General features: G+C 46.0%; 1 protein-coding gene across 1 annotated transcript in view; it reads right to left on the bottom strand.

The window, feature by feature from the left end:
• Nucleotides 1-14,640, bottom strand: part of DYNC1H1 (dynein cytoplasmic 1 heavy chain 1) — a 70,135-nt gene that overhangs the window by 18,984 nt on the left and 36,511 nt on the right. The window contains exons 30-46 of the mRNA XM_046647284.1: nt 14,128-14,371; nt 13,776-13,959; nt 13,292-13,504; nt 12,258-12,496; nt 11,900-12,056; nt 9,722-9,949; nt 8,983-9,213; nt 8,565-8,705; nt 8,098-8,331; nt 7,803-8,009; nt 7,591-7,712; nt 6,723-6,888; nt 5,317-5,480; nt 2,607-2,736; nt 957-1,090; nt 339-453; nt 76-237 (exon numbers count right to left, since the gene is read on the bottom strand). Coding sequence (XP_046503240.1) covers nt 76-237; nt 339-453; nt 957-1,090; nt 2,607-2,736; nt 5,317-5,480; nt 6,723-6,888; nt 7,591-7,712; nt 7,803-8,009; nt 8,098-8,331; nt 8,565-8,705; nt 8,983-9,213; nt 9,722-9,949; nt 11,900-12,056; nt 12,258-12,496; nt 13,292-13,504; nt 13,776-13,959; nt 14,128-14,371 — 3,071 coding nt within the window. The remainder of the gene's footprint in view (nt 1-75; nt 238-338; nt 454-956; nt 1,091-2,606; nt 2,737-5,316; nt 5,481-6,722; nt 6,889-7,590; nt 7,713-7,802; nt 8,010-8,097; nt 8,332-8,564; nt 8,706-8,982; nt 9,214-9,721; nt 9,950-11,899; nt 12,057-12,257; nt 12,497-13,291; nt 13,505-13,775; nt 13,960-14,127; nt 14,372-14,640) is intronic.

The following is a 14,640-nucleotide window of genomic DNA, read 5'->3' as shown; positions in this document are numbered from 1 at the left end:
AGCACTATCACTGATTGGTCCTCGTAACACAACACCAAGTAACACGCAACACAACACGATGGGTCACTTAATTACCTCTCCATTGGCCAGAAGGGTATTCATTCGCTCTAGGAAGCCAGAATCTAACACATTGGACTCATCCATTATAAAGGCTATCTTTTCGTTTTTACAGCCAGAACGTCTCAAGACTGTCCGCAGATCTTCATCAAAGTCTTCCCCTGTGTACTTTCTATGGACCTAGAGAAGCAGTTGGCAGGTTAGGCCCATTCTCTTTCAAGGAGCTATGTGCGTGAATCAAGACTCCACAGCCGGGATGAAGAGGCTACGAGCAGACCCACCTTAATCTGGTACACACTCAAACCGTTCATCCAGGCCACAAAGCGGGACAGGGTGGTTTTCCCCGCTCCACTGACACCAATCAGAAGCAGGTGGCCTTGAGGCTGACGGAATATTCTGAAACATTAACATAAAGGATAAATTTTAAGACTTTTATGCTCCATTCCCCTTTTGAAGCTCACGTCCTAAAGTTTTTTAGGATTTTATCTAAACATTTTGAATGTGTTTTAACTTGAATTTGTACAATAAACATCTGTTGAGCAATTGTTATTTGCCAGGTCCAGCGGTGATGCAAAGATCAGTAAGACATGGTCCTGTCCTCCAGACACTCAGATGACATGAGGGAGACAGACCCAATTCCAGAAGGAGGTTGAAAGGGCTGTAACCATGGCAGGAGTAAAGTGCTAGGAGGAGCAGAATGAAGTTCTACGTAGAGGACAGTTTAGGACAGTGAAGCTGGACTGAGAGAGAAGAGGAGGGGAGTTGTTTGGCAGAGAAGGCTGAGGAGGAGGTGGGGGAGGTCAGTCAAGGGAACAGCACGAGGCCTGGCATGATGCCCCCTGACATTAAATCAAGTGCGGCTTAGGCGAGTGGTGAGGCTGTAGCAACAGAAAGCCCACCGGTCAATCCTGAGCACGTGGTCTAACACTTCATTAAACAGGACCAGAGGAACATCAAGTTCTTCTTCGTAGAAGACTTTCAGCCTAGCTTTGACGTAATCTCTTAACTCTTCTTGGTCTACTGGGATGTAATCCTGTAGAAAAAGGTAAGACCCAAATTACTAAGAAGAAATCATCTTAGTTACTACACCAAAGTCAATTATATTTCCATATACTAAGAAACTGTTAAAAAATGCAGTAAAAGAAGATATCATTTACAACACAGCAACAAAAATATAAGTTAACTAGGACTGGACCTAAAGACATGGGAAATCTTTAAAGAGAAAATTGAACTTCACTGAAAGACATCACAGAAGACCTAAATAAATGAAGACATATCCCAGAATCATGGAGAGAAAAACACGCTACTGTCAAAATGCCAGTTTCATCCAAATTGACATCTAGAGTCAATGTGATCCCAGTCACTATCTCAGTGGTGGATGGTGGTGGTTGGTTGGTGCGAGTTGACATGCCAATTCTAAATTTGATTTGGAAGATGCAAGGGCCAAGAATGGTGAAGAGCCGCCCTAAGGAAGAACCAGGTGTGAGGGCCTACGTGTCAGATAGACCTATTACTGTAATCAGGACCACGTGGTTTTAGCGCAGGAAGCAACAAACAGATCAATGGAACAGGAGAGAGCTCCAAGATAGACCCTTGTATGCAGGATGACACTGCAGAGTAAAGGGCTAGCCAATAAACAGTGCCGAGAGAATGGACGTCCACAGGAAAAAAAACCTAAAAATGGACCCGTAGCTCACTCCATATATACATTTAATTACAGATGGATTAAGGGTTTAAATGATACATTGTTAAGAACGTTCATTCTTCAAATTATAGAGAGTTAAAAACACAAGTCACTGGGAGAAGATATTGCTTACAAATGAAAAAGGACTGGTATCTAGAGTCTAGGAATAAATAGAAAATTCTAGCAACACTGAACAAACCTACTTTGCTATTTCTGGCCTCTGTCAGGCCCTCTGCCCGGCACGGCCTTCTGAAATGCCTTCCTGACGAAAGCCTACACACCACTGTGAGGCCCAACGCAAGGGTCAGCCGCACCGCAGATCTCTCCCCGATGGGCCACTCCCCTCGGCCTTCCTCCCACTGAACCGAGCTCCTGCATCAGAAGCGCGTAACTGAACGAAATGCACAGTGAGACGGTAACTTACCAAAATGTCCTACTCTGTTTTTCCAAGAAAAGAACAACTCACAGCTACTCTGGAAATGTCAACTTTGTTTAGTATTTTAGTAAATGAAGCATTTTCACACAAATTGTTCACAACTGCCCTGTTTTTAGTGAGGAAAGGAAAGCAAAAATGAAGGAAAGACATCTTTCACTGCAAACACTGAAGCCACATGTTCTGCTGGTTGGAAATCCATTGCTCTCACAGGAACCATTTTATGGGAGAAAGAAACACACAGGTGACACCCACACTCCTGGGATTTTCCACCCTAAATTATCAATGGCTGCAAATATGTAGGGCATCATGCCTATAACCATAGCTTCATTTACAGTGCACTTCAAGACAAAGATATTTTCAATTTGAAGATAATTCTAACTAAAAGGACAAAAAAAGGGAAGCATTTCTACAACGAGATAAATTCGTTACCTTCGACAACCAGTTGCTATACAGGATGGGCCGGCTCATCGCCTTCTCTTTGTCTATGTTAGGGAAGTGCTTCAAAGCAACCATGTCGATGTTTTCATCAGTCCAGCGCCTCTCCTCATCTTCCACAAGCCTGTTGGAAAAAGAGCATGTATGTATCGGAGTTTACACAGAGGCTGTGGCGAGAAAACACCAGGTTCCGTGGATGTTGTGGGCTACTCCAAGGGCTGGAGTTAGTCTTTATCAGAAATTTTCATTTTCTACAAACAGAAGAACCTAAGAATCTGACCTCGAGATGGCTTAAGCAATCTGAAATTTTGATATTAAACATAAAAACCCTCAGAACTATGGCACCACTAAATTTAAAAAAATTCCTCTGAAAACTAATTACTTTGATTTAAAAAATGAAAATTTAACTCGAGCGTCTAAGCTTGCTTAGTAGAAATGTTCCCAATATCATGGCGGCATTAAGGGAACAGAAATAAGGACCCGCACTGTGCGGCTCTGGAGTTACAGGGCTCAGGAAGAAAACTGCAAAGCAAGCAGGAGAGACGGCAACCGTCCTTCCAGCTGTGGGGGCCTCGGAGATGCTGAATGGATGGATACTTCGTAGGAGACCAGGTGAGGGCGAGTGAAGGCATGCCACGAAGTTATGGCAGTCAGTCAGAATTTAAAAGCACAACTGCTACTGCTACATGTGAACCTAAACAAAATTTTATCTCTGGTATTTTGGGAAATCTGTGAAAACTACATTGTAGCTCAATTTTTTTTTAAATTAAAAAAGGGAGAGTGAAGGTAGCTCACATAACAAAAAGACTACAGTTTTAAGGTGGCAGAACCACAATACAAGAGAGAGAAAGAGTGCTGCCAGGGCTAACATGGTCCTCACTCTGCCCCGGTCAGCTCACCTCCTTCCCTGGCCCTTCGTCAGGCGGCTCTGTGGAACCCCTGAACTCCAAGGAGCCCGGTTTGAAACGCAGTGACCTACCATGATGCAATGTTCCCCGACTCCCTGAGAGCATAGACAGAAAAGCTTCCTGGGGGCAGGAATAACTGGTCCAGAGGTAGAACTGCCAAACGCTTTAAGGACTTCTTGGTCTGGAGGGAACCATCTGCCTTGGGTTCTCCCAGGCGAGTAACGACTAACTGCCTGCTACCAACTCCCTACCACGGAGCCTACGAGCGGCCAGAGGGGCTGGTCCTACTGGGACCGTGTCCTCTGGAGATAGGCACCGGGGGGGGGGGGGGGTACAGGACCACCCTGCCAGCAGAGTCCTGCTCTGGGGCCCCTCTTGCTCTCTCTGAGTAAGCAGGTTCACGGGCAGGACATTTCCCCAAATATTTTGCAACAGGAAATTGTGGTGCTGAAGTATATGGTAAATCAATTAAGATTCATTGTTTATTAGAAGTTTAGAGTTAAAGCAACACAAATTCAACTTTTTCTCACCAACCTCAGTCTAAAAGACTATGAAGAACTCCCTACCACGGAGCCTACTGGAGTTCCTCCAGACCAAGAAGTCCTTAAAGCGTTTGGCAGTTCTACCTCTGGACCAGTTATTCCTGCCCCCAGGAAGCTTTTCTGTCTATGCTCTCAGGGAGTCGGGGAACATTGCATCATGGTAGGTCACTGCGTTTCAAACCGGGCTCCTTGGAGTTCAGGGGTTCCACAGAGCCGCCTGACGAAGGGCCAGGGAAGGAGGTGAGCTGACCGGGGCAGAGTGAGGACCATGTTAGCCCTGGCAGCACTCTTTCTCTCTCTTGTATTGTGGTTCTGCCACCTTAAAATTGTAGTCTTTTTGTTATGTGAGCTACCTTCACTCTCCCTTTTTTAATTTAAAAAAAAATTGAGCTACAATGTAGTTTTCACAGATTTCCCAAAATACCAGAGATAAAATTTTGTTTAGGTTCACATGTAGCAGTAGCAGTTGTGCTTTTAAAGTGTGGTGTTAAAATGCATAAAATTAAAAATATAAGAGAAAGAAAAAATGACAGGGCAGGGGCTAGGAATACTATGAATTTACTACAAAATAAAGATTATACTGAACTATAAAGAATGCAAGAAAAGGGTCAATAATCTTCAAGATTCTCTGAAACATAAAGAGTCAACTTTTTATTGTGAGACTCACTGTCACTCAAACCAAATCTTCAGCAATCAATGCTGATCTCTACAGCCGGTAGTAATTCTTTCCCTTAACTCCTGGTTACTTAACTAGAAAAACTCAAAACTTACAAGGTAAGACTTGATACCAGTGGCCAACAGGTAAAACAGACAACCAAAGTCCCAGAGATACAACTGCAAATAATGTGAGGAGAATGAAGACTGAGGGTAAGGAAGAGGACCGCTGGTTATGGTAAGCACACATGAGGGAGGTATTAGAAGGCATTTTAGTTCACCAGTGAACTACGTGCGCAGGCAAGGTTATCAACCTCGCGTGGTGCCCACTCCACAGTTAAAGAGGCTAACTAAAGCACTTGCCACGGTCACAAAGAACCAGTGGTGGGCGGTCACAGCACACTGAGACCCCATCGTATTAGGGGGTGGCTGTGATCAATTCCCAGATGCAAGGCTGCCCTCACTGCCTCTGGTCCCTTCCATCACCAGCACAGCCTGGCTCAAACCTGGGGGGGGCCAGCCTCGCACAGACTATAAGTGGGAGAGTTGTAAGAATTCAAAAGTCGGGGAGCACGAAGCTAACTGGATCCTTGGTTTTACCTGTCTTGGAAGAGACGGAGGGCTTCATGTGCCCAAATCCGAATGAGGCCTTCCACAGGCAGAGTCTCCAGAGGTCTCAGCGCCTCAAAGATGCCCCGCACCCACCTAGTCATTTCACGGGGTGAGTAAATATAGTGGGGTTGTGTGTCCTGAGTGAATCTCTCCTGTGGGATTCAGAAAAATGCAAGTTACATGTAAATAATCTTAAGACATGAAAAGTGGTTAAAAGGTCAAATGCTGTAGAGTGTTTTTATATTAAAAATGAAAAATCCAGACGCTGGACTATTTAAGGATGAATTAGTAAACAACGCTAGAAAAACTGGACAACTGTCCAGAACAAACATCCAAGTTGCTCGCTTTATGTTGAAATTAATTATATTTAAAGATTTAAATGTGAAAAAACAATGAAACTACAAAAAATTATTTTGAAAATACCTTAAAAAATCTAATTCCTAAGTTGAGGGGAAAGCCTTCCTAAACATGATTTCAAAACCAGAAGCAATTCAAGAAAAAGATTTACATTTGATGACACGAAAAATTCTGTAGAAAAAAATGCAATTAGACAAAGTTAAAAGCAAATTAAATGCCAGGAAAGATATTTGCAACGTGTAACAGGTAAGCCTTCATAAAGCACTATGAGTAAGACATTTATCAATGGAAACTTGGCAATTCCCTCACATCACATCTTGTTAAAGGGGTAACAAGGGAAAGCTTCCCAGAGATGCAAATCAAAACCATGAGAACCACTTCCGTTCATCCAGTGGGCAAAGATCCTTTAAAAAAATATTTACAAATGCTCATGAGGGGATGGGGAAAGAGCCACTGCTGGTGGGAGTGTCACTGGTCTAGCCCCCGAGAGCAGTTTGGCAACACACAGTCACTACAAATGCTGGAGAAGAAGAATTAGACACACACACGTCCGTATTGTTAAAAGTGTACATCTCCTTTTGGAAACTGCGCAGCACAGTCCCAATTTCATAAAGGAAGTTAACATATGTAATGTGTACAGACAGGACAGGAAGACCAACATGAAAATTGTCACAGTCGCAGCACCCAGGTAGAATGACAATTTGATGACAGACTTTGGGAAGAGTCTCCTAGCTCAACAAGATCTCTGAATAAAGCTCAATCTTTTCCTTTTTTTCCGTTTTCTTCTTCTCCCCAAACCCCCAGTACATAGCTGTATATTCTAGTTGTGAGTGCCTCTGACTGTGCTTTGTGGGACGCCACCTCAGCATGGCCTGATGACCGATGCCATGTCCACAGCTAGGATCCGAACCAGCAGAACCCTGGGCTGCTGAAGTGGAATGTACAAACTTACCCACTCGGCCACAGGGCGGGCCCCTAAAGCTCAATCTTTTAACAGAGTTCTTCAATTACCAGAGGAGCAGAGAGACCCCACATACCTGAGACATGGTATAGAACTCCACCATGGCAGCAGTGAGCGGCTCTGCGTATGTGCGCAGCGATGGAATGAGCCTCAGCATGGCCCGATTGAAGGTGCCGTAAATCTGCGTCAGGGAGGCGGGTCCTGGGTAATCCACATACACGACTGGCACGTGACGCAAGAACCTGGGCAAAGACAGCCCAGCTCAGCGGCTCCAGGTTAGGAGCAGTGTGCCGAGTGGCGAGCCACCCTGTCCTAGGCTCAGACCCAAGGTTGCTTCCTAATCCACCCACACAGTCTTCACACTTCAGTTAACTGAGATCACACACCAACTGCTCAGGCTTGAGTCAGACAGGTAACAGCAGATGTAAAAAACTTGAGATAGGATCAAGCAAAAGTGGGAAAACAATTCAGGATTATTTCAGCTTCATCTTGCCCCTACAGACAGGGCCAGTTCACTAACACCCAACAAGTCAATGCTTTTACAACCACTTTTTAAAGTTTATTTTTAATTTATTACTTTTTTTGCTAAGGCAGATTCGCCCTGAGCTAACATATGTGTCAATCTTCCTCTATTTTGTACGTGGGTCACCGCCACAGCACAGCCACCAGCAAGTGGTATAGTTCCCTGTCCAGGAATTGAACCTGGGCTGCTAACATGGAGTGTGTTGAACTTAATCACCAAGCCAGGGGGCTGGCCCTCAATGCTTTGATTTTTAAGTGTGTTTCCTAGTATTACAGCACAGTCCAAGGAACCTAGGAGAAACCCTATGATAAACAGTATTTTGTTAACCCTTTAAAATTAAAATCAGATTTTGTTGTGCTATGTTTAAAGCGATTCTGGCACTGGTGAGTGAGGCCCGTAAAGTCTACACAGCTGGTGTTACCTGTGAGAGAGGGGCTTTCTTCCAGGGTCAGTGGGTGGATTACAAGCCCCGACAAACTGGATTCTCTCCAGCTTCACCCAGGTCTGATCTGAGGTACGGTAAAAACCTCCATGCTCCACCATCTGAGGGAAAGCAGGAACATAAAATGTCAGGAGCAAAATGAGAACAAGAAATGCTAAGGGGTGAGGGGGGGCTTGTGGCTATAAACAAACCTGTCTGATGAAGGATATGACCCTCTGTGTCCCATATTTATCCATGTCTGGCAAGTTGATTTCATCACAGAACAATACCAGCCACTTTCCAAGTTGAACAGGAGCCAAAACAACCCCATTGGGTGTGCGTCTGTACTCGCAATAGTGATCAAAAGTCTTCAGCAGGAGCTCCGGGGTGGTAGCACTCGAGAAGTTAAGACCCACAACCTTTAGAGAAGAAACAAATGAAGTATGGTAGGACCAATCCCGTCTTCGAACACCCAAAGGCCTGCAGCCCACTGCCCGGCCTCTTTACCTCCATGTCAGGCAAGGCCCGGAGGGCGCTGAAGAGTGTCATGGTCTTGCCGGACCCGGGAGGGCCACACAAGACCAGTGGCTTGTGCTCAGCCAGCCAGGTGTACAAGAGGGCTTCATGCCGGACCGTGTCCAGAGTTGGCACGACAACGTCAGGGGCGGCCACCTTGTGTGTCTCCACTTCAATCTGAGGCACCTTGGCCTGCCAAGGTGACCACTCTCCACTGATGGACACCTACACATGGAGATGGGGCACAAGTCATGCTGGGACCCATATGTGTCCCCACTGAGATACAAATCAGAGCTTTCAGGTTAATCTGCATTCCTTATCCTGTATAAAACTAAAAGGACAAAATCCTTCTATGAAATGGAAAGATTAAGTGACAGTCTCTGGTGAGGTTGTAGCAGGATGACCTGAACCAACATGGCAAGAATCAAGGAGGGAGGCTGCGACCTCTGTGCACTTACCTCATAGTCAATAATAGGTATGTTGGGTGCAGCAGGCAATGGCACTGTCGTGATTCTTCTGATGTATTCACCCAGCTCTGCTCTCATTTTCAGCCGACTGTCTCCAGACAAGGACCAGAGAATGGCATAAACCAGATACCGCTATCAAAAGGAAATAAAATCTTTTTTATAAAATTTCAACAATAAAACAAAGACATTTACAGCATCAATAATCTTAAAGAAAGTGGTTCCTATCATTGTTGGATCACAGATGCTGTATGCACCTTTCCCAGCCCCTCAAGAACAGCTGACACTCTTCCCAGGGAAGAGCACACACCCAAGTGGGCATATCATTTCGGGAGGTTCATGGACCCCAAGGCTATCCATGGACCGGCCCCTCATTAAGCTCCACTTCCCTGCTACGCAGGTGCTTCCTGACCTGAATGTAGCGCTCCAGCTGCTCGATCTGCATGGGGAAGTCGGGGTGGTTGGCATTGTACTGGGCCACGTTCCGGCAGGCCTGGTGCAGCATGGAGAAGAGCGAGCCCAGGCAGCGGAGACGGGTCAGGTCCATGATGTGCTCCAGCTTGAAGGCGTGCTCCAGGGCCTTGGTGACCAGGCCGTTGGACGTGAAGTACGGCTGCATGATTGTTGCTGCATCCCTTTGGATCTACAAGAGGGAGTCAAGGATGCTTAATTATCATTTCAAAAAGCCCAGAAGTTTTCATCTATGCTAATCTAGGCCCAGGAGAGGGTCACACGACCGCCGAGAAATAATTCTGTGGACTGAAAAAAATGAAGGGTGAAAGCTTCAATGACTAATTCTTTTTCTCCATCCTGGTGGTTCTCAAAAATCACGCTTCCTGGGATCACTGGTTTTCACCAGTGAAATGGAGGGCAGTCTTTCATCAATTTGCAGAGAAAGGCAAGATAACCGAAAGAATTCTTTAAATTTTACCATGCAGGCCTTAACTTTGGCAGCTGCAAGTGCCCAGCTTCCTTAGAAGCTGGTCTAAGACAACAGCAATTATGCAAACCTCTAGCGAGTGCACGACTGGAGAGATGAGGAGTGACTGTCTGTGAACACGGCTTCCAGACACTCACTGCGTGTGAACGCCCCAGTATCCTCTGATGCTGATCTGCGGCCCCACTCGATGGAGTGGCCATGGCCTTCGTACCTGCAGCATTGGGGAAGCAGCTTCTTCCCCCTCGTCCTCTTTGCCCTTGCGCCGACGCTGGGCCTCGTCCTCCCCCTCGTCCAGGGGGATGCTGCGCAGCCTGGCCAGGAAGTTGTTGAAGATCATGTCTGTGCTCAGCACATCCTCACTAAACCAGACCATGCCACAGCGCGACACCGTGGCCAGGGTAGCATATTTCAAGTCTTGCACTTCAAACATTATTCGCACCTTAAAAGAAAACATCAAGCAGATTTAATGAAGTAGGTTTGGCAGAAACCTGGATATTAACATTATTCTACTTATACCTGTATAAACATTGAAAGGACTATTTAAACCTAACTTTTCTGCACTTATTTTAAAAGTAAAAATATCTTCAGTTTGCATCACTCTGCAACACCCACCAATCTCTCTCTACAAGAATTTTGGCAGGAAAAATGGATGTGGTGGGGAGAGGAGCAGGTGAGACTACGAGAACAGCTCTCGGTGGAACGGAAGCAACAGCTCAGTTGAAGGGGATGTCAGCAGTGAACACGCACCTGGCGCTTATCCTGGCCCAGGTGCTGGGGCTGTGCTCTCATGCTTGAACCCACTCAATCCTCACACCACCCCTAGAGGCAGGCATGCAGTGTCTGCATTTTACAGACGGGGTTGGGTACCTTGCCCAGGTTCCAGTGCCATTTAGTAAATGGTCGGGCTGAGATTTCAAGCAGATGGACTGATTCCAGGGCCTTAACCTCGGTGCTAACATGCCTCACAAGATCAACCTCTTTCTGACAAGCTAGAATCTAATGGACATGAGCTACAAGGAAGAACCTCACAAGTCGAATCAAGACACAAGTCTGAGTGAGCACAAATTTTCAGACGGGCACTAAGTGCCATGGCTGGTTTCTGAAGTGATGATGACCACCAATGCTGACCCTCTGTGATTTGGCCAGCTGCTCAAGCCAAAAGCCTTGGAGGCATACTCGACTCCTCCTTTCTCTCATACCCATCTCTAGTCCATTAGCACAAGCTTTACATTACACTACAACTCAGCTACTTCTCAGTGGCTCCACTGCCACCAACTCGTCCAACCCGTGCCCAAGGCTGGGGTGCCACAGCACACAAACGGTCCCCTTATTCCCACCTGCCCTCTTCAACGACCCTCCAAACAGCAGCCAGAGGGATCTTTGTAAACAAACAGGTTATGTCACCCTTGATCCAGACTCTCCCATGGCTCCCAACTTGCCCAGGGTCTAGCTCCAGGCCTCACAACGAGCCCCAGGCCTGCCCTGATTTGGAACCCCATTTCCTCCCTAGTCTCACCCTGACTTTTCTCTCCTAGTTCTCTCCACGTCTGCCAAATGCTCCCTGCTCTTCTTGCACACACCAGGTGCACTCAGACTGCTCCTCCTGCTATCTGACCCTCTGCCTAGAATGCTCTGAGGCCCAGAGGACTTGTTCCCCCTCACCCGCCCCCGCCCAATCTCTACTAAAACCACCACCTTCTCAATGAAGCCTCATGGCACCCTTTGACAGTGCAACCTCCACCTCTCACCAACATCGACTGCTCTCTTCCAGCTCATTTTCCCCTTAGCACTATCACCATTTATCTTGTGTCTGTCTTTCACATCAGACTGTAAGCCCCAGGAGGGCAAGGGTTTTGTCTACTCTGTTCACTGCTGTGTCTTCAGCATCTAGAACAGGGTCCGGCACATGATGGCACTCCAAAAATGCTGGGTCAAAGTATGAATGCAAATCCATGCCAGGCCTGCCCACACATCCTGATCTGTCAGGTGGTGTGTGCAGGACCTGTACCAAATGCTCATTTCCAAGGGACAGCCTTGAAACTTCCATATCTAAATTCCTCATCCTGCCACTTCCCAGATGTATAATAACTGCAGAAATCCTAACTACAATCCTACCTTACGGGGTTGTGGGAGGGTGGAGAATTATGGAGTGTGCTTAATATCTAATACATAGTGGAAAGTTATTAATAAGTCCCGTGAAAATATTTCTCACTAACCATGGGAATGGAAAAAATCTAGTACATAGAGACTGTAACTTTGAAAATTATTTACACAACTGATTGCTGCTCTTTGGAACCTGGAACCTCATCTCCAGAGCTGTACTTCACTAGCACACAAATTTCAGTTAGAACAGAATACTAATCCACGACACAGAAAAAAGGCTACTTACATTGGGGGGAAGGCTGAGACGCTCTCCATTTGGCAGAGTTAGGAGCTTGTTGTCATCCAGCACCGAGTTCAAGTTCTCAACCCACTCGGGATCCACATCGCCGTCAAAGACAATCCACTGGCGCTTTTGCAGCTCGCCTCTCACGTTGTCTATGATCCTGGTTTGGAAGGATTTTGAAACAGCTGTTGACTAACTCAAGATTTTCAGATTAAAAATGCTTACCCTACAACGGTTTCTCAAGTGACTTTTAAATTTCTTCAGACTTCAGTCACAAAAATAACATATACTGTTGTTCCAAGGACAGAGTAGCTAGGTCCCATGTTCACTGGAGCATAAACACTGACCAAAGTGAACTTACTTTCTCAGAACATGTGTGAACAGCCCATCTGTCCATTCCCTGGTGTTGGGGTCCAGGGTTCCGTAGAGATGGTCTTTGCTGATGGCCTTGGGGTCAATGATATGGGCCACACCTTCCACACCCTCGAGTCTCTCCAAAGCCTTGAGAAGAACACGCCAGGCCATGCTCTTCCCACTTCCCGAGGGCCCCACCATCATCAAGCCGTGGTTGATCTGGGTGATCTGATAGAGCTGGAGAACCTGCAGGGCCAAAAAGACGACATCATAACCACTGAGAGAAGGATCGGGGAAGGCTCTCCAACCACTTCTCACGTCAACAAGCAAAAATCGTGTCCGAGGAACTGTTAAAGGCAAGTGCTGGAATTTTTTAACCAGAGAGACAGTACATGGCCCATATCTACAATAATATTTCAAGAAAGGTTTTAACTGAACTGTGAAGTGTTCTGGTAATTCTGGAAGGCTGGGAGCCAGAGGAACAGGAGGTGCTTACCAAGCTGCCTCAAGTAAGACACGTAAGATCCCCTCCAAGGAGAGAAGCGACCAAATGGAAGAGCCATTTGTTTAATCCAGTTACAGCACCTCAGGCTCAGGACACACCGCTCACATAAATCATAACTTTTACTTAAACGAATCTCACAGACAAAGGAAAAAAAAGAAGCCAGTATAGAACTTAAATCTTGTACCAATTAGCAGATTTATGTTGTTAATCTATGGTACTAGACAAGTTTTGTAAATAGAACTTTTACTGGCATAAACATTTTCCATTGTAACCCTGCCTTTAGTTAGCATTTTCAGAGAATGAACTATACCACGTCAGTGAAATGTTCAGGTAAGTTTTGCTATTTCTACATTTAAGTTAAGAAAAAATCCAAACAGGCCTTGGGGCAAAACACAAACCAGATGATGGGCCACCCTGGCCTTCATGGAAAGACTTCTATCAAACGTGGTTCACCAGGTGGCCCACCGCCATTATTGCTGCACGCTGCAGCCAGTGGAGTCTGTGAGGGCGCCAGCCTACAGAACAATCCAAGGTACCTTTTCAACCCACGTTCCACCAACTTCTTCTCCATCTCCATATGTCAGATACATTTCCTGGCACACTTTCTTCAGCTCTTCTCGAAGAGCTGTCATTTCACCCCGGTGATACTGGACTCCAGGGAACACATCTGACAAGAGACTGAAGAGCAGCGGGATGTCTTCTGCCACCAGCTTTGGCACCATTGTCTCACAGACGCTCTGTATCAGAATCTACATGGGGAAAAAAGGACTGAGCGCCGAGGTACAGGGAGCCCAGCTCGCACATTTACTGCTGTATGTGATCTGTGACTATTAAGTGAACAAACAGCGTAATTCACACTTTCCAACATTCACTCACTCAATTTACTATGTAAATATAGCCTCTTCTACTCATCCCAGTACATGTGAATCGCAATGAACTCCCAAGTCGTGACTTATATGTCAAAAAGGTAAATTTAAATAGTGTTTAAGGTTTGACTGAGTTAAAAACATCTATACAAACCTCTTGTTCAGGTAGATTTTCTGCAATTTCTCCTTCATCAACTGCTTCACCTCGTTCTTCTTTCTCCCTCTTTATCTTCTGAATTCTCTCCCTCTTCACATTACCTGCGCTTACCAATACACTCTTCAGAGCTCGAAGACCAAAGTCATAATGGCTTTGAGAAGAGAGCTGCTCATCACATAATCTAGAAAAGAAAAAGTTTTTTTTAAAAAACAGTATACTTTAAACAACAGCATGTGTCAAGAAATCAGAGATGGACACTTGGAAAGCTGTGCCGTGATTGCAGATAAACTTTAAACGGCACATTTAACATATGCTAGAAACATGATTATAAATAACACTAATTACTCACTTAAAGAATGGGACAATTTTGTTGGCAAGAACTTCGGCAGTGCGGAAGCCCTGTGAGTACAGCATGACCTGTGCAATCAGCTGCCGGTCGGGCTTGGTCATAGCCAAGCTCCGGAACAGCTTCTTCAAGTTGTCTGGAAGGTTCGACCTGCCTGCGTAGCCAGGGTTCATGGTGATGAAGATGGCCATGTCTGGGCTCACCTTGACTTGCTTGTTTAGCAGCTCACAAGTAATGGGGGCAGAGGCTGAAAACCGGATGACGGTGTTAAGACTCATCATGCTCAAAAACCATTCTAAAATCTCTCTAAAATTACAAAGCACCCATTTCCCCACCAATCTTGTAAGCCCACGACCTGAGGGGAGCCGCTCTCTGGCCTTTCTGCAGGCACTCACCACGCACGTGTCCCCATCTGCCCGGGGAGGCCCATTTTCACACACCTCACCTACATGAAAGCCATCTGAACATGAAACAGACCACGTCACCAGGGGCAGGAAGCCCACTGTTCTATTGTGC

Source organism: Equus quagga, chromosome 20, assembly GCF_021613505.1.
Source record: "Equus quagga isolate Etosha38 chromosome 20, UCLA_HA_Equagga_1.0, whole genome shotgun sequence".
NCBI lineage: Eukaryota > Metazoa > Chordata > Mammalia > Perissodactyla > Equidae > Equus > Equus quagga.
Note: the sequence above shows the minus strand (reverse complement) of the source record. Positions and strands in the feature narration are given on the sequence as shown.